Source organism: Zonotrichia leucophrys, chromosome 10, assembly GCF_028769735.1.
Source record: "Zonotrichia leucophrys gambelii isolate GWCS_2022_RI chromosome 10, RI_Zleu_2.0, whole genome shotgun sequence".
NCBI lineage: Eukaryota > Metazoa > Chordata > Aves > Passeriformes > Passerellidae > Zonotrichia > Zonotrichia leucophrys.
The window spans coordinates 3666231-3685014 of NC_088180.1; the positions used below are offsets into that span (position 1 = coordinate 3666231).

The window sequence follows — 18784 nt, forward strand, 5'->3', positions numbered from 1 at the left end:
AGCGTTTGGGGATCACCCTGCCTGGAGGGACAGGCCCACCCCCTCCTGCTGCTGCTGAGAGCTCCTCCAGCTGCACCTGGGGGAGCTCAGATGAGTTTGTGTTAATTGAGAGCAGCTGGGACAGAGCCACCTCCTCCCCTGGGAAAGCAGATAAAAGCCAGGGCTTGGCTGGGCCTTGGTGCTCTCTCCTCCTAGGTTGCTGCCAGGTGAGGGGTGCTGGGGGGTCTGGGGAGGTTTCTGGGGATGAGGCGGGTGTTTGGGACAGGGATTGAGGGAATGTCTGGGCCCGGGGCTGTTACAACCCTGGGAGCTTCCCAGGAGGTGCTGAGGCTTGGCACAGCCTTTCCTGAGCTAGGACCCTGCTGGGGACAAGGGAGGGGTTTAATGAGGAGCTCAGGGGATGGGAAGCTTGGGAATGGGGCAGGCACTGGGATGTGGGAGTGCAGGGAGTCACCCTGAATCCCCTCCTGTCCCTCTCCACAGCTGAGCTCTTGCCGTGGGCTCTCCCAGAGGAGCGGAGGGGTCGGAGCGCCGGGAGCCCCCTGCGGCAGCAACGATGCCCCGCGCTGAGCGGGGAGGGGCTGCGGGCACAGCGCCGTGTCCTGCTGCCCACAGCCGGTGCTGCAGAGCCCTCCTGCTGCTGGCCGTGTGTGTGTGTGCCATTGCTGTCCCCTACGGCCTGGCTGCTCTGGCTGCTGTCACCTGGGCTCCCCCGGGCTCAGCAGCCTCACAGCCAGCGGTGGGTGACACTCTGGGGACAGCCTGTGGGGACCTGCTCTCCTCGGGCTGCGTCCAAGGGATCCAGGGAGCTGTGACTGCTGAGGGACAGAGCCTGGGGACACAGACACCTAGGACCTCCCTGCAGGGACAGCCTGGCTCTGGGGACAGGGATGGGCTCAGGCTGGGCACAGCAATGGTTGTTACACTGTCCCCCACACCGTGGCCTGGCAAAAGGGTGCCTGCTGCCTCAGCTCGGCCCTTCCAGCCTGAGGGTGTCCCCAGCCCTGGTTCTCGGGGTTACCATGTTCAGGGTGGCCTCCACAGAGCAGGACCAGGTGGTGCCACACAGATGCCGGCAGTGAGTGCAGCTGGTGGCCTGGGGCAGCCAGCGGGCACAGCAGAGCCCCAGAGCCCACAGAGAGACTCTGAGGCCACCTCCAGAGCTGGGAGTGAGACAGCTGCTGGACTCCCTGCCACCTCCCAGCTATGGCTGCACCCTCCTGCCCTCCCCACAGCTGCTGCTGGCCCCTCTGCAGGGGCTGCAGTGACTCAGGTGCCACCCACCCAACTGGTGCCACTCCGAGGGGCAGCTGTGGGGTCTCAGCTCCCACCCGATGTCTCCACATGGGCACCAATGGGTGCTGGCTCCTGGAGCCCCAGCCCAGCAGAGCAGGTGGTGGCCTCTGCTCTGCCAGCACAGGGAACACCCAACTGGACCCAGCTGAGCCCTGGCACGCTCGGGGTGTCCCCTGCCCTGGCACCAGAGGGGCTCTGGGGCACTGATGGCACTGCCCTGCCTGGGGCAGCTGCTCCAGGAAATGGCTCTGGACTCCTGGATGCTGTCCTGGTATCACTTCCTGCCACTGCAGCAGCTCCTGCTGCCCACCATCAGCACCTGCTGGCTTCTTCCCTTCCCACGGAGGCATCTGGGGCTCCTGCTGTCACCCTGGGGACACAGTGTGAGTGGCCTTGTCCCCCTGCACAGCCCAGGGCTCCCAGCCCTGCAGGTCCCACCGTGACTGGGATGGGCTCCACAGCCCCTGGTGCCACCCCGGAGCTTGGACTGACGTTTGTGACAGGAGAATCCAGGCCCAGCCAGCCCAGGACAGCAGCAGTGGGATCTGTTCCCACTGCAGCAGGAGCTCCAGGGCCCAGCCCTGCCAGCCCAGGCTCTGTGCCTGCCCCCAGCTCCACAGCGCCAGCTCTGCACCTCACTGCCACCAGCAGCATGCTGAGCTCTCCTGGGGCTGGGCATGCAGCCAGCTCCCTGCCCAGCTCCCAGAGCCTGGCTGTGCCCTCAGCACTGACCCTCCATGCCCACGCCGTGCCCAGTGGCTCCAGCGCTTCCCAGAACTCCTCCACAGCCTCGGAGCAGCTCCCTGCAGCCACCGGAGCGGCCTCCAGCTCAGCTCAGCTGATGACAACGGGCACACCTGGCTCCACAGGGACAAACCCTCCTGCATGCCACCCCTGCAGCCTGCCCTTGCCCACCCAGCCTGTGCACGTGCTGCCCCTGCAGTTCCGGCTGCTGGGCATCGCCTACGCCCCAGCCCTGGGCAGCAGGAATTCCCTGAGCTACCGGCGGCTGGAGGGAGATGTGACACTCATGGTGGGTGCTGTGGGTGCCTGGGACACGTTTGGCACTGTGGGGTGGTGCCAAGGCTTGATGGGGGGAGCAGCCTGAGTGCTGCACCAGCCCTTGGCTGGTTGGGTGCCCACCTGAGCACGGTGAGGGTGGGCAAAGCCCTGGCACTGCTCCACTGGAGCTTGGTTTGAGCTGGGACTGGGCTCCCCTCAGCCCTGGCAGCCTGCAGGGCCCTGGCACAGGGCATTATTGCTGGGGCATTCCCTGCCAGGATGGGGGTGGCTGCTCTGGGTATCCCAGCTCATCCCCAGCATGCCCAGAGGGCTGGCACTCCCCTGGGCAGCCTGAGCTGAATTCCCTCTATTTACTATCCACCTGCTCCTGCACTTCCCCTTCTCATGGGGGAGCTTGGAAAACCTCCTCAGTTAATTACCAGGTGCTTCTTCCTTCCAGCTCAACCAGATGCTGTCCAGCTACGAGAGCTTCCTGCAGGCGAATGTCCTGGAGTTCATGTGAGTGTGCAGCTGCTCTGGAGGGCTGGGTTTGTAGCAGCAGTGGCCTCTGGTGGCCACCCTGGCCTTAAGGAGAGTCCTGAGTAGGAGAGCAACTTGTTTCACTTTGATAGAGACTGGGAAAGGTGCATTCCAGAGGAATGGCTGCCCCCATAAACACCACGGGTGATTTGTTTTTCCTTTGGCTCCCTGAAGGCTGGGAGGTGGTTGTTGCAAGTGAATGGCTGATAAGGGCCGAAACCTTGTGTGCTTTAATGAATGTTTGGTGGTGTGAGCTATTTTGTCCTTCCACTTACACATTCATGAGATTTTCTTCAATCTTTCCCATGCTAGAAACATAAATATTGGAGTGTGTGCAATAAAGATGGACCCTGCTGGTAGAACCAGTGACCTCTGTTTTTTTCCAAGCTGCAGCTTTGGCTTGGAGGGAATTGTTTGCCCACAAAATGCTCCAGACAGGAGCATTGAGGGGCTTCACTCCCTCCCTGGTGTTACCATCCCGAGGGATCCCTGTCTGAATTTCTGGATAAATGCACCTGGAAAAAAAAAAAAAAAACACAGTAACTGTGCTGCCCACTGTGCCCTGTCCCTCCAGGAACGGCTCCGTGGTGGTGAGAGGGGAGGCTCTGTTCCGGGGGGATGCTCCTGCTCCCACCAACTCCCACCTGATCCGCACCGTGGTCACAGAGGCGAGCAAGGGGAGGAGCATGTTCAGCTGGCAGCTGGAGCCCCAGTCCATCCAGTCTGCGGGTGAGTGCTGAAGGTCTTCCCACAGCAGGGCTGCTGCTGCCAGGTGCCCTCCTTGTGCCTCTCTCCAAGCCAAAACCCGTGCAGTTTGGGTTCCAGGCTTTTCCTTCACTGAACATCCCTGTGTAAAGCCTTTCTAAGGGTATGGAGGGTGGTGGAGGGCACATCTGTAGCAGCTGGGTCTGTGTGGGCCAGGGCTTCTGCTCAGCTCCCTGGCCTCCCCTCTTTGCCCCAGCTCTGCTGGGAAATGGTTCATCCCAACCTTTCCCACATCCAAAGGGATCCCTCCTCACTCAGCTGCCCTGCTGCTTTCTGCTTTTGCTGTGTGGCCGTGGGTGAGCTCTGGGCTGAACCCCAAGGAAGCTGCAGGAACAGGTCTGAGTGTAACTCTTCCCAACTCCCTTAGGCTTCAGCCTGGAGAACCTGGACCCAGAGAAGCTGTCCATCTCCCTCACTGGCTCCCAGCTTGGGGTGGACAGGATGGACCTTCTGGAGAAGCTGGTCCAAGAGGTATGCCAAGCCTTGGGGGCTCTTCCAAAGGGAGATGCTGAGGGAATGGGCATGGCCTGCGTGCTGGATTAACCTGTGCTAAACAGGGGAAGGTGTGAACTGTTGTCTTCTCCCTGCCCAGATTACTGCATCTGTCAGTGGCCTCTACAACGTGAGGAACTTCACCATCACCCAGCTCAGGTATGGGGTGTAGCTACTCCTCTGCCAACCTCTTAATTTCATTGCCTTCACTCTCTCCTGTGCCCTCTGCAGCTCATCAGCTGTGCTGCAAGGATGGAGGGGAGGGGAAAAGCTGGCAGGGGATGTGCAGCTGGAGCAAACTGTATTTGAGCCCCTTCTGTGGGGGTCTCAGGAGAAAACCTCCAGTCAAGGGGCTGGGTCCCAACCCTCCTGCCTTGCTCAGAGCTCTTCTCTCCCCTCAGGAACCTGGGTGCGAACACGGAGATCACTGGAGATCTCTACCTGGACACAGTTGTCCATGCTGACGTTGAGGAGGTTCTGGAAGCCCTGACTGCGCTCTCAGACCTCTCCAAGGACCTGAGCTCCATCTCGGTGGAGGGTAAGGATGGTCCCTGTGTGTGCTGTGGGCAGGGTGGCTGCCAAATGTGCTCAGCCAGGGCTTGTTTCTTGCTCCTTCAGGGTCCAAGCTGGGTCTGCTCGTGTACCCTCTGTCCTTCGTCGTCACCAACAGACCCTTCAGCCAGAAGCTTCAGGATCCTCTCTCTGAAGAGCACCACAATCTCTCCAGGGAACTTGGTGATGTGGTAGGAATGGGGCTGGTGGGGTTGTGGTCCTCCCAGTGGGGTGAGAAGGGAGGGAGAGGGGCTGCTCTGGGGTGTCCAAAGTGCCCCAAAAGCTGACAGAGAGCTGAGCACACCCTTTCTTCCAGGTGGCCAGAGCCCTGAGGGATTACCCATCCTTCCTGACAGCCATCATCAAAGAATTCCTGTGAGTGGGGCAGGGGTGTTCTGCTGGGCAGGGAGGGCTCCCTTCAGACATCAGCCAGCAGCTCATGGCTGACAGCTGCAGAAGGATCTGCAGAGGAAGCTGAGGTCAAGCATTCAGCCATTGCAGCTGTGGTGACTTGCTGGGCCTCCAGGGATGTCCCTTCCATCCCAGGGTTCCCTGAGTGCACAGATCTCCTCCTGCTGAGCAAAACCCTCTGGGAGGAGGCTGGGAGTGCCCACGCATCCCTCTGTGGGGTCATGGTGGGGCTGGCAGCTGCTGGAGCTGTTCCCAACCCTGTCTGCAGGCCTGGCTCCTTGCTCTGCCATGGGAACATGATCTTCCAGCACCCTGCTCCAACCAGCATGCAAGTGCTGAAGACCCTCGTGCACTCGGTGGGGCCAAACCAGGCTCTGGCTGGCTCTGATATCCACGTGGATCCATTTTCTCTTGCTGTGGGAGGTAAGCTCCCCTCTGGCACCTGGGTACCCGGGAAAATGACTGACATGATGATTGAAGAATGTTTTCTGGTTTTCACTGTCAAGGTGATATCCACGGATACAGAAATCACTGACAAGAGATTTGTCATTCTAAGTAGATGAGGACGATCTTGTGATCCTTCATGGCGGCTGTTTTAGAGTTGTTGTAGGTTTCTTGTCTTTGGAGATAAAGTGGTGTGTGTTTAAGCCTTTAGGGACAGCAATTATTTCAGCATCAATTTAAGGATTTTTTCACCCAGTGGGCAGGGGGATAACAAAGCTCCAGAGCAAAGGGTTACAGAATCATGGGGTCATCAAATTTGCAAGAGACCTTGAAGCACATCTAGTCCAACCATGAATTGAGCACCACCATAGTCACCCCTAAACCATATCCCCAAGTGCCACATCCAGATTCCAAGCTCCACACCTGCACTGGGAGCAGGGTGGATCCACAGCTGACCCCATCCTGATCCCCTGTGTGAGGAGAGGCTCAGGTGTCTTGGCTGCTGAGCTGAGCAGGCAGTGACATTTAGTGACAGTTGTGCCCTTTGCCTCTGCATGGCCTGGGACATTGGGGTTGGGGACCTTGTGCTGCAGGCTGCTGTGGGCTGGGAGGAGAAGGCATGGAGGGGGTGGAACAGGAGTTCATAAATCCCCTGTGTTCATCCTGGGGCAGTGGGTGGCTGGCAGCCCGTGGGGCAGAGCAGCTGCTCCAGGCTCTCAATGCTCTGTTCTGCTCCAGAGGACACCCTGGATCCTCCCAGGCCCCAGCCAGGATTCCCAGCCTACGGAGTGGTCTTGGTGGTCATCGGTGGCCTTTGCATCGTGGCTGCACCCATCGTGCTCGTGGTGAGGGCTGGTTCTGTCTGCTGGGCTGGGCTGGGGGGCTCTGTGGGGTGGCAGTGCCTGCAGTGCCTGTGCTCTCCTCCCCAGTGCCTGGGCACCAAGAGGCTGGGCTGGCAGGCTGGAGGAGCCCTTTGGGACAGGAGAGACCCTGAAGTGGGGGTGCAGACGTTGGAAATGGATAACCAGGGCTTCTGGACGGAGGTGAGTGGCCTTTGCATCCTTTGCATTATCTTTTGTGCCTGGGAGCTGGTGTGTCTGCAGATCACAGGCTCTCCTGTTACCTGGTGAGGATCTCTGGGGCTGGAGAAACCTGTGGGGAGCTGGAGGGCAGGGACCCTCACTCCTGCCTTCACTGGAGGGGTTTCAAGTGACTTCTTCCCTCTCCCCTGCAGGACTCTGAGGATGGTCACTTTGAGTGGCAAAGCATTTCTGCCTTTGAGTGGCAAAGCACTTCTGCCTGAGGAGAGAAGCAGAATCTGCAGCTGGGGGGAGCCTGGAGAGGGGCTGTGTGTGGGAAGGAGATGCCGAGAAGCTCTACCTGACCTTGTGACAGCAGCTGCCAGGTGCTCCCTGAGCAGAATGCAGACTCAGGTGTGTTGAGGAATCATTTTGTGAATTTTGTATCTTAAATAAACTGTTTGTAGACCGTGAAACCCAGTTGTGAAGGATGTGTGTCTGGTGTGGGGGTGGTGTTGAACAAACCTCCCTCCTGGGCTCCCAGTACCACCCCAGCCATGTGCTGGTGCCTGCGAGCTGGGCTTGGTCCTCTCAGCTCTGGGATAACAGCCCTAGTGCTGGGGAGCTAAAAAAAGCAAATTTTTAACCCATCAATCTCCCACTCCCCTCCAAATGGCTCCTGAGCCAAAGAAACCATCTCTGTTTTGGCTCTGTTGGATAATTTGGGGGATTGCCTGATGATTTGAGGAGTGGAGAGGGGTTCTCTGGTCCCTAGGAGCAAACCCAAGGTCATTTTGGAGGGCTGCTGTGTTTAAAACCAGGGAAGCCATGGGGTTTGTGGCAGCAGGTGACCTTTAAATGCCACCTCTCCCTGTCACCAGGGCATCAGTTGAGTAGCTCATCTCTCCTGAACCTAAAACATGACTTTATGGGGAAGCAAATCAAAGAGAAGAAGTGGTATGTGAGGTCATTGGTTGGAGACAGGGATGGCACAAATTCTCAGAGATCCATGAGCATGTGAAATTGGGTAATTAGGAATCTCTGGAATAGTGAACCATCATCCCAGAATCTGCAAACAGCTGACAAACCTCAACTTAGTGAGGGATTGGATAATTATTTCTGGATAATAATTCCCAAGCTCACTCTAGAAATAGGTTCAGCTGTAACATATCAAGGGTCAAATTGCCAAGTTAAAGTGACTTGAATGTAGTTTTGATGCAGAAAACATCTGGGTTTATTGGCAAATTCTCCATCCAAGTAGACCCAAGCCATGCCACCACCCAGGCTCCAATTGGGAGGGAATTCCCTAAACACAGTTTAAAACAAGGCTCCTAAAAATAGCAGTTATGAGTAAAGGCCTTGGGGTTAAAGACTCATCAAACCACCTAGTTCTGGCATCACTCTGAAATTTCCTTCAGGACAGAGATGCTTCAAAACACAGCAAACTGCTGGAATACTTCTGAACTGCTAGTCTTGTGGTTTTTCCCAGTTATTATTACAGAGGAGGCTTTCAACAAAGCTCAGATGTCTTTTCTTGGAACTCTGAAAAATGCTTAAAATTATGAGACAGCATTGGGTCAAACCATAGAGCCAGTGCAGGGACCAGCCAGAGAGCTAACCTGATCTAAGAGATGCATAAACAGCTAGAGAACAAAGAAGGATCCTGAAACCACATGTGTGTTTTAGATAATTACACAAAGAGATGTTAAAGCATAGAAGAAGCTGGCTATAAATACTTATTAAATTGGTAAATTCACATTGTGTAATCAATATATCAGTGATAACCCTCTCAGGAAGTTGAGATAATGCCTTTCTAAACAGTCATGTACCTATGACAGGAAAATAAAACAAAGAAAAACGCTAAAACAGCTTACAATCAATAACAGCCATAATATAAAATCATCACTGACTCTTACTGTGTTATCTCTGGAAGACAAAACAGCAATTGGAACAAAGATTGTAACGAGCAGTAGAATCTTAGACAAAATCAAAGGTGAACACCCTGTATGTTTTTTATCCACAAACAGGTGTTTATCTGTGTTCCATCACAGCTGTTTTAGTTGGATTTGTCTTACCTCTTAAAAGAAAACAACTATATATCTTACAATGTAGAAAATATTTAACTGTCTTAGATTGCAATGCAAGGTGTAACCAGATGTATTCTATTACCATCTGTTAAAACCAGGTGGGGCAGTGTTCTTTATCTCTTCCATGACCCATCCTCCCACCAGGGAGATATCTTCTGTTAATGAGCCATTATCACTGCCCAACCAGGGAGATATCTTCCGTTAATAAGCCATTACCACTGCCCAACTGATAAAATTCCATCATCCCATGGTGAGATGCTCTGCCCAGGGGAGGAGCCAAGCATTCCTACCTGGATACAATCTGGGACTTCAAACACCACAGCAGCCTTTTCCACTGGATTCCCAGAGGAAGACCAGACCCTTCTGCTTCACCAGTGGACCTTCAGAGGAAAATTCCCTGATTCTGCAGGATCCCTGCTTACACAGAACCACAGCTGGCACTGCAGGAGGGCTGCAGCCACCATTTAATGGGACTGTGCCACCACCCTGACCCACAGCGTGTTGGGTTGTATTCTGACTTTGTCTGCTTGAGCAGAATTTTTTTTTTGTGACTTAATAATTTCTAAACTCTAAAGAACTACTGCAGATAAAATTCAAGGTTATAGGACTTAGTTAAGAACTTTAATTGCTGCTAATGATCTTGGGAGAAGCAGAGATCCTCAGGCTGGGCGTGGGGCAGAGAGGACGGCGTACGTGGTCAAGATGGCACTCACTAGTTTTTTGCCAGCTCCAACCCAGCTGTCCCAGAATCAGCTAGAACTAGAAGAAAAAGCAGGAGCTCAGGGATCCAGGCAGACTGCTCTGATCTCCTCACAAAGGGAACTTCCCCCCTATGGTTACCGGAAAGGATGGATACCACAGGCCCTAGAGGATTTTGGAGATGGGGGTGCCCTCCCAGAAATTCATGTGGCCCAATATCCATTGGATATGGGCCAAAAGAAGAAAATTTCCAATGCTTTGGCTCTTCAGGTGGATGCAGAAGGAAGAATAAAATACGATGCAATTGCTCGACAAGGACAGTCAAAGGACAAGGTTATTTACAGCAAGTACACAGATCTTGTGCCAAAAGAGGTCATGAATGTGGATCATCCTGAACTGCAAAGACCAGATGAGAACGCAGTTAGAGAGATAACAAAGAAGACAAGAGAAGCCTTTGAAGTGGCAAGGATATGGCCCAAAACATCTACAGGCCAAGTAAAAATATGGATAAGGACATATATGGGGATGATCTAGAGGCTCGAATAAAGACCAGCAGGTTTGTTCCTGACAAAGGGTTTTCCAACTTGGATTGTAACAGCAGTGGCAGGAGCAGAGATGGACCAATGCAATTTGAGGAGGATCCATTTGGTTTGGACAGGTTTCTGGAAGAAGCCAAGCAACACGGTGGTTCTAAACGGCCAAAGGAGGAGGGGAAAAGCAATAAAAACCAAACGCTAAACACTGCACACCAGCATGAAGTTGGCTGAGCTCTGGAAGCTGCTCCTGTCCCCTGAGTCTGCCTCAGGCACCCGGGGCTGCGCCCCCTCTCCCAACCCCACCTTCCCTCCTGCAGCTTCTTTCTCCTCCTTATCCTCTCGCTCCAGTGGCCCCTCCACACAGCCAGGGGGTCTCTCTGTGTCCCCAGCTTCCACCAGTCTCTTCTTGAAGCTAAGGTCCAGCACCATGTCCTTAGGGGGTGGTAACTCCTTGCTGCCCACCCTGTCAGGGCTGCCCTCCTGAGACTCCAGCTCTTGGGGCACAGGCTTTGGCTTTTTAGGGACGCTCCTGTAACAGCTTTCCCCTTGGCTCTGCACGGCATCACTGCCCGACCTCGGGCTGGGCACCAGCGAGACGTCTCTGAGGGCAGCAGGCTCCTGGCTGCCAGCCGTGCTTTGGGGTGAGGAGCGCTCCCACAGGTGCTTCCTGCAGAACAGGATGGGGTCTGTGCCCTTGGCCTTCTCCAGGTACTCCTGGTAAGGTGCCAGGCTGAAGACGTTGTGGATCACAGGCATTGGTGGGGAGGATGACAAAGCCTTGGTGTCCCTCAGGTCCTCCAGCCCTTCCAGACCTGATGGAGAAGTGCAGATGAGCTCCTTGGCTGGATCCGTGACCTTGCAGGCATCTCCTTGTCCTGGTCCCCCATGGGGGCTGTCCTGAGGGGCTGGGCTGCTGTTCCTCCTCCCTGCGTACAGGGGTGTGACTGCTATAGCTGGTCTAAAGCTACACAGATAATTTGGCCTATCAGACACCAACTCGACTAGCCCAGCTCATTAGAAGATAGGATTAAACAAGTCCCCAAGTGTACTAATGATAGGCTGGACTTTAGTTTAAATGGGGGACCTGAGTCAATTGTTTTAAATCATGGATGCTCTCCTATCCTCAGCTAGTGAGCTGCACTGAGGTAAGATCTTTAGCCAACCATGTTTATATGAACGAGGGATTTGAAACCCCTATAAAAAGACCATTCAGACAATAATCCTTGGCTCTTGCTGCATGAGCACTGTGTGTGCCTGTAGCATTCCTGTCTCCAGCACCCAAGCAACATTTGGTGCCCTGTGTGAGGACAAGAAGCTGCTGCAGTGTTGCAGAGAGACAGGGCAGTGGAGATTGCTGCCAGGCACCTGAGTGGGCTGTGAGAAGCTGCAGGCAGTGGAAAGAGCTGCTGGCAGCTGAAGGACACCAGAGAGCTGTGGGCAGTAGAGAAAGCCACGGGCAGAAGGGACCTTGTCTTAGATTGCAATGCAAGATGTAACCAGATGTATTCTATTACATCTGATAAAACCAGGTGGGGCAGTGTTCTTTATCTCTTCCATGACCCATCCTCCCTCCTGGAGATATCTTCTGTTAATGGGCCATTTGAGTGTCACTGCCTGACTGATAAAATTCCATCTTCCCATTGTGAGATGCTCCACCCAGGGGGAGGAGCCAAGCATTGCTTCCAGGATATAATCTGGGACTTCAAACATCACAGGCAGCCTTTTCCACTGGATTCCCAGAGGAAGACCAGACCCTTCTACTTCACCAGTAGATCTTCAGAGGAAAACTCCCCTCTTCTGCAGGATCTTGCCTTCTGGAAGCAGACAGCAGTCTTCCAAGCCAAGACAGTGCGGTGGGCAGCAGAGGAAGCTGCAGGCAGGCAGAGAACCCTGCGGGCAGCGGAGTGCTCTGCCTGAAGTGGAGAGTGTGGCAAGGAACAGCAGGGAAAGCCACGTGGATCCAAACACCTTTGTGATTTACAGACACCACTGGGATAAATGGGAGCGTGGGCATCAGTGCCAGAAGACCCTACACTCCAGGTATGGACTCTTTTTTTAACAAGAAGAGGGATTAAACATGATAAACAGGCTTTACTGGCCTTACTAAAGTGGTGTGGGAGCCACGGACTGGACGTGTCCGAAGAGGCAGCCTTGGACTTAAACACATGGGATTGGGCTGGCAGATACATACTTGCAGCAGCTGCCACAGCTGATGAAACTGCCATCAATGTTGTCAAACCCTGGAGGCTCATCCTGGACCTGATCAAACAGTTAGAGAGCGAGCGAGACATGAGGCTGCTGCAGGGGATGGCTCTGGGAGAGCAGGGGAGGAGAACAGGCAGAACATCCCCAGCATGGAGCCGTGGAGCCTCCCTGGGAGGGGGTGACCTGTCTGCAGAGTGCCCTGTGGCTGCCTGGGGCTGTGCCACTGCCCAGGGTGGGGACAATGTGCCAGCCAATCATCCCACCATGGCCATGGCACAGAGCCGTGGGGCCAGCCCGCACAGGGAGGAGATGCTGGTAGAGCGCACCGACACTGAACAAAGCAGTGGAGACAGCCTGCACTCCCAGGCTGAGTTACACAGGTGTCCTGCAGCCACCCTGGGTCCTGCCTCTTCTCTGTGTCCTGCTGCTTCAGCCAAGACCACCGAGACCACGACTGCCCACTATGAAACAGCAAACTGCTGTGGAGCCTCCTCTGCCTGCTGCCAGGCAATGCTGGGCCACCACAGGACAACTGGCTGCTGTAGAGCACATGGCTGCTGCAGAGGGCTGCCTGCCATCAAGCCTGGCTGTGCCACAATGGCAAATGAGCACTCTGTGACCAAGCCTAGCTGTGCTGGCTCTGCTGCTGCGCTGCAGGGGTGTGTGGCTCTCGCAAAGACAAAGCACCTTAGAGCTGTTCCAGTTATGCCTGTGCAGTCATTCCAGCAGCATGCACCAGGGACACCCACGTGCCCGGATACAGCACACACGCCAGTACTGCCTCCTCCCAGAGCCCATTGGTCCAGCTCTGAGACTGCACCTTCTGCCCAACTGCCATGGGGTGAGTCCAACCACCGCTGCAACTCAGGGACAGGCCTGGGAAATACATCACCAGAAATCCCTGGAAAAAACAGCAGATCAGGGAATCCCTCAGCAGTCACTGCTGTGACTGCACTGCCACCATTGGAGCAGAAGATTGCTTTGGATTGTCTACCAGCAAAGGATACAAGAGAGAACCAGAGCCATCATCCCTCAACAGAGCCACAAAATATCGTCACCATTGCCACATTACCAACAGCTCTGCCCAATCCTATTGGACAAAAGGGAAACGATCATCTTAGTCTCCTGGAAATAAATCAAGAAGTTGCTTCAGCAGTTCTGTCATCTAAAGGTGCAAAAGTCGAAGACTGCATTCGGATGTATGAAGAGATGCACAGGCTGAAAGCAAGGGAGAGGCTGAGACAGCGGCAGGAGGAACTGGAGCAGATGGTGAGGGCAGCCTATGCCCAGGCCAGTGAGCAGCTGAAGCACTTTGATGAACTGAGGGAGCTGAAGCGGCATCAGGAATTCCAAGAGTTGCAAGAAGTAATGGAGAAGAGCTCAAAGGAGGCTCAGAGGCAGCAAGAGAAGTTGAAGGAAGAACACCAATGTAGAGCAAAGATATTGAACCTAAAATTGCGTGAGGCAGAGCAGCAGAGGCAACACCAGGAAGAGCTGGAGCTTCTGCGCAGGAAAGAGGGTCAGGAGAGACTGCACCGCCTTTATTCCATCCAGGAGGAACTGGTGCAGCTGAACCAGCAGATTGATCCCAGCTCCAGGCACAAAGATTTGCCCGGAATGGATCTGGCTGTGTGCAGTGATCTTGTCAACCAGATCTGTGCACGGGTGTCAGGGCTCATCCGCACCGCGAGCAAGAGGGGGCTCCCGGATCCAGCAGATGTGGACAGCTCTGAACAAGCCCTGCAGGAGATGAGAGGGGCGATATCCAGCATGCAGCAGGAAATCACTGCAGCTCAAGAAGGAAAAAGGAGGAAATATGAAGAGGAAGAGAAACAAAACCAGAAAGAGTTAGAGGAAAGAGAGCAGATGATGTGGCAGACTTCTGTCCCTGCACAGCAGGCGTGGGGAAAGCAGCAGAAGGAAGGACTTCAAGTTGAAACAGAAGGAAGCATCATGCAGTGGTACTGGCAGCTTCAGGATGCTGCTGAGCAATGTGTTGCTGCTTTCAGCGATATTGGAAACTGCAAAGGTAACACTGAGGTGAAGAAGATAAAGACAAATCTGCAGAAAGCAGCTACAATCCCTGTGAGCCAGATCTCTAGCGTATCAGGCTCTCAGCTGAGAGAGGTGTTTGATAAGATCAATAACCTGCTGTCTGGGAAGCCTGTTCAGACTGAAGGCCAAACGGTGTGGGTGACTCAGCATCCACAGGGGCTGGAGTTTGTTTGTTACAAACTTGCAGAGAAGTTTGTGAGACATGGGGAAGGAGAAGTATCTTTTCACCACGATTCAGCTTTCCCAATTGCTGCGGTGCTCTCAGGAATCTGGGAACTACACCCTCGAGTTGGAGACATCTTTTTAGCTCATCTGCACAAAAAGTGCCCATATTCTGTGCCATTTTACCCTGCTCGGAAAGAAGGGACTTCTATGGAAGAGTATCAGAGGATGCTTGGATATGAAGTCCATGATTCCAAAGTGGAGGAACCAGATCATTTTCTTAAAAGGATGTCAGGAATGATTCGTCTCTACGCTGCCATCATTCAGCTCCGCTGGCCGTATGGAAGCAGACAAGGGGCTCATCCTCACGGTCTGAGCTATGGATGGCGCTGGCTTGCGCAGATGTTGAATCTGGAGCCTCTGGCAGATGTGACAGCTGTGCTGCTTCTGGATTTCCTGGAGGTGTGTGGCAATGCTCTGATGAGGCAGTATGGGATTCAGTTCTGGAAAATAATGCTCTTCATCCAGAAATCCTATATCCCAAGAATTGAAGCTGTGACCAGCTCGGGCCAGATGGGCTGTTTGTCACGTTTGAAGACTTTTGTGCAGAAATGTCTACAGGCAGAGGAAATTCCATTACCAAAGGGCATTCTGACACCTTCCTTTTGGAGAACATAAATCAGTCTGTATTTCCTTTCCCCTTCATGTTTAATTTAAGAAGATTTATTTTTTTACATTTAGAAGCTAATCTTTGCATTAGATCTTTATAAGTTTTTGTATAGTTATTTTGTATAGTAAGTTACTGAAACTTCAAGACTTTTCCTTCACATGTTTAATTGTGGAGGCTGGTAAACTGTCTGAGGAGAAGCTTACCATACTCCCTTGGAGGGACAACCCTTAAGCAACAACCTCCCTAGTCATGGTGAGGTGTTTTTAAAGATGCTTCTCTGGGAAGGTCACAGCACTCTACCACCTCTGCCTGCTACGACATTTAATCATGTAGAAAATGCTTTTAATCCATTATCCTGATGGCTCCAGAGATTAAGTACTCTTGGACTGAAAAGCTGCACAGTGCAATGCCAAGTTCCATTGTGCAGTTCATCTAATGGAAGAAAACACCCACAGAGCAGAGTAGCAAAAGCTGTTTACACACTGAATCACTTAAGAGGACCAGAACAATCCCAAAACCCAGTTATCTTAACCCATTTGCTATCATTACAGTCATCAAGTGATGCCCAATCACCTAAAGCAATGACAAAAGACATTCTCACAAACAGGAGGGAAGGTCCATGGGGATGTGGGTGTGGGTGCATTTCCACAGACACCAGAACAGGATGGACACCAGCCAGGTGTGTCTGCCCTGCCCTACATCCTGCTGGGGACCAGAGACAGCACCCTCCTGATGGTCCCTCAGCAGATATCATGACCAGTGATTTTAACAACTTCTACACCTCTTACATGGAGATTTGAGACCTTCTGAAACGACAGTTTGTTTAAGGATTTTACCTATTCAAACGACGCAAAGATTTTATAATATGAGGTCTTGAGTATTTTATATATTTGAGTCAAAACCTGAAGCTGACAAGTTGTTTTCCATGTTATATTCTCATAGTTCTAAAGTTAAAATGTTTCCAGTTCATAGAGTCAAGTTATAAGTTTGTAACCTCCCATGCCTATGGCATACCAATTTGAAAGCTTGTATTTTTGGTGATCCTACCTGACAGCTCCTGGGAATTAATGTTACAACTTCATTGGTACAAGGGATACATCCCTGGCTGAGAGATCCTGGGTTTGTTGAGTTGGGCAGAATCATTTGTGTCACCACTCTGTCCTGTTATCCTGTTTGCAAAGGGCCCTTGCAGAGGGATGACAGAGAACACCCTGCATGTTTTAGAACAGAAAGGGGGAGCAGTGACAGCTACAGCTGGCCTAGAGCTGCACAGGAAATTTGGCCTAACAGACACCGACTCAGCCAGCCTAGCTTGTTAGAAGAGAGAAGTAAACAAGTCCCCAGTGATAGGTTGGATTTAAGTGTAAACAGGGGACTGTCACTGATGGTGGAGACAGGAATGTGACAAACACACACCGAGGTTCATGCACGAACAGCCAACATCTATTGAAGTGCACCCCCTTTCATAGGGGCTTTGAATGTCCTGCCCTTACAGACATGAGTGGATAAAGATCATAACTGCCCCAGCTCACTGGCCAGTGACATGGGTGCATTCTCGGTTCAAAGGGATTGTCTGGGGTCCCCTGCGGCCAGGGGCAGCTGCTTGTGCACCACAACACGATCTTTATTTCAGGTCGAGGCCCCGGTAAAGCTTCAGCCCCGGCTCCGAACGCCACATTTCCTCTCCGGCTCTGCGGCCTCAGGTGCGAACGCGAGCGGGGGGCTGAGGCGGCGCCTCCGCTCCCCTCAGGGCCGTCTGAGGGGCCGGGCTGGGCGGGACTGCGCCTGCGCGGGCTGGGCTGGGCGGGACCGCAACCGGACTGAATGGGCGGCTGTGATTGGACAGCGTGGAGAAAGGCGGCCCGGGATTGACAGCTGTGATTGGACCCAGCCGGGATTGGCGGGCGGGGCGCTGTGAGGCGCGGCCCGTGGGAGCGAGAGGTGCCGGTGGGGCGGAGCCCGCGCTGCTGGACGGGCCGGGGGCGCCTCGGGTGCCGCTCCGGGAGCCCCGTCCCCTCCTCCGGCCGCTCTCCTGCCGGGTCCCGGCCAAAAGGCCCTGCTGAGCCCCTACCGGAGCGCCCCGGCGGGGAGCGGCGTAGCGGGCAGCGGCCCGGGAGTGGTTCCGGGTCGGAAAGGCGGCTCTGCCGTAGCGGCGCGGACCGGGGAGCGGCGGCGACATGGTGGGGAGGGGTTGGGCGGCGGGGAGCGGGGAGGGCGTGCGGAGCCCGCTGCCGGCTCTGACCGCCTGTTCTCCCGCAGCGCTTCCGCTTCTGCGGGGACCTGGACTGCCCCGACTGGGTGCTGGCCGAGATCAGCACCCTGGCCAAAATAGTTAAGTGTCACCCGTGTCCCCCCGTGTCCCCTGCCCGCGCCCCGCCTGCTGCGGGCCCGCTGCTCACTCTCCTTTCTCCCCGCAGTCCTCGGTGAAGCTGAAGCTGATCTGCGCCCAGGTGCTGCGGGACCTGCTGGGGGAGCCCATCGAGGTAAGTGTGGGGCTGCCGCAGGGAAGGCCAGCGCTACAATGGCATAATCAGCAACGTTAATTAATCTCTTGTTCTTCATGCAAGCCTCAGCGTTAAGAACGCTACTGGCCTCTACTAGTAGTACTAATATGCATAGTAAGTGTTATTAGTATTGTTCAGGTAAGAATTGTCAGTGTTAACACTGGTAGTATGTTAGCTGGTGCTCACCATGATGCTCTGCTCTCTCACAGTATGACAAGATCCTGAAGCTGACCTCAGATGCAAAGTTAGGTGAGCACTGCTGTCCTTACCAGGATCCCCCGAAGGAGCCATGCTGCAGGGATGGGCAGCAATGGATCTGGGGATGCCTTCCCAAGGTGACAGAGCTCGCCCTCCCTCCTGTCTGCAGAGTCAGGGGATGTGAAGGCAACCATTGCTGTCCTCGGCTTCATCCTCTCCAGTGCAGCCAAGCACAATGTAGACAGTGAGTCTCTGTCAAGCGAGCTGCAGCAGCTGGGACTGCCCAAAGGTAGGGAAAACCCTGAGGGTGGCAGTTCCCACCACGATGGAGGGCAGGCTGGCTGCTGTGCTGTCCCCATCACCTCCCTTGTGTGCTGTCGGTCCCTGGGGTCCTTTGGGGGGTTTGGCAGCTGCAGGTCTGGTGTGAGCAGAGGGGTTTTTCCCTTGTGTCCCCTGACGAGCAGAGCATGCCAGCGGGTTGTGCCGTTCCTATGAGGAGAAGCAGAGCCCCCTCCAGGACAGGCTCAGGGCCTGCAGCCTGCGATGTGAGTGGGGTGCTGGGGGTTTGGGGTCACCCTGCTGGAGAGAGCCGAGGTGCTGACACCTTGCCACTGCCCACCCTAGTGAGCCAGCTGGGCTCGGTGCGCTGGCGGGTGGATTATACCCTGAGCTCCAGCGAGCTGCAGGAGGTCAATGAGCCCGTGGTGCACCTCACCTTCAACGTGCGCGACAGAGAGTGTGAGAAGATGACGGCTGTCCCTGTGACGCTCTCGGCCAACAAGTTCTGGGTGCTGCTGGCAGGTGAGGCACCACGAGGGGTGGCAGTGGGGACCTCCGTGGGGGATTCTGAGGGGGGAATTGCTGTGGGAGGCACGCTGGGAATGGGATGCTGGAAGGGATGCTGCAGTACCAGTAGCTCCCCTACATCTCCACATCTCTCTGCAGAGCTGAAGCAGGCCCAGGCGCTGATGAACACCCTTCTCTGAGGAGCCAGGAAAGGAGCCCAGCCACGGCGGGAGGCTGCAACACTGAGCTGGGAGTCCAGATTGGTGCTCCTGGCTGCGGAGCAGGGCGTTTCCCTTCCCTCCGAGCTCCCGAGGCTCTTCGGGGCAGCTCCAATAAAGTCTCGGTGACAAAGCTGAGCCGT

General features: G+C 54.5%; 3 protein-coding genes across 3 annotated transcripts; all 3 read left to right on the forward strand.

Annotated features, from left to right (window-relative positions):
* The first annotated feature begins 465 nt into the window (after window positions 1-465).
* Window positions 466-6997, forward strand: LOC135452132 (uncharacterized). The gene is made up of 12 exons (XM_064721938.1): window positions 466-2329; window positions 2759-2817; window positions 3413-3567; window positions 3971-4074; window positions 4196-4254; window positions 4497-4633; window positions 4714-4838; window positions 4964-5022; window positions 5327-5481; window positions 6241-6347; window positions 6432-6545; window positions 6737-6997. The coding sequence occupies exons 1-12, from the start codon at window positions 557-559 to the stop codon at window positions 6803-6805; spliced, it is 2916 nt and encodes a 971-aa protein (XP_064578008.1). The 5' UTR covers window positions 466-556; the 3' UTR covers window positions 6806-6997.
* Window positions 6998-12312: 5315 nt separating this feature from the next.
* On the forward strand, window positions 12313-14943 carry LOC135452420 (mRNA export factor GLE1-like). The gene is made up of 2 exons (XM_064722453.1): window positions 12313-12555; window positions 13021-14943. The coding sequence occupies exons 1-2, from the start codon at window positions 12313-12315 to the stop codon at window positions 14941-14943; spliced, it is 2166 nt and encodes a 721-aa protein (XP_064578523.1).
* A 1894-nt stretch (window positions 14944-16837) lies between these two features.
* On the forward strand, window positions 16838-18779 carry COMMD4 (COMM domain containing 4). The gene is made up of 8 exons (XM_064722395.1): window positions 16838-17115; window positions 17195-17266; window positions 17353-17418; window positions 17649-17688; window positions 17807-17926; window positions 18102-18182; window positions 18262-18438; window positions 18583-18779. Exons 1-8 carry the CDS (start codon window positions 17113-17115, stop codon window positions 18621-18623), a joined length of 600 nt encoding a protein of 199 aa, XP_064578465.1. The 5' UTR covers window positions 16838-17112; the 3' UTR covers window positions 18624-18779.
* The last annotated feature ends 5 nt before the right edge of the window (window positions 18780-18784 follow it).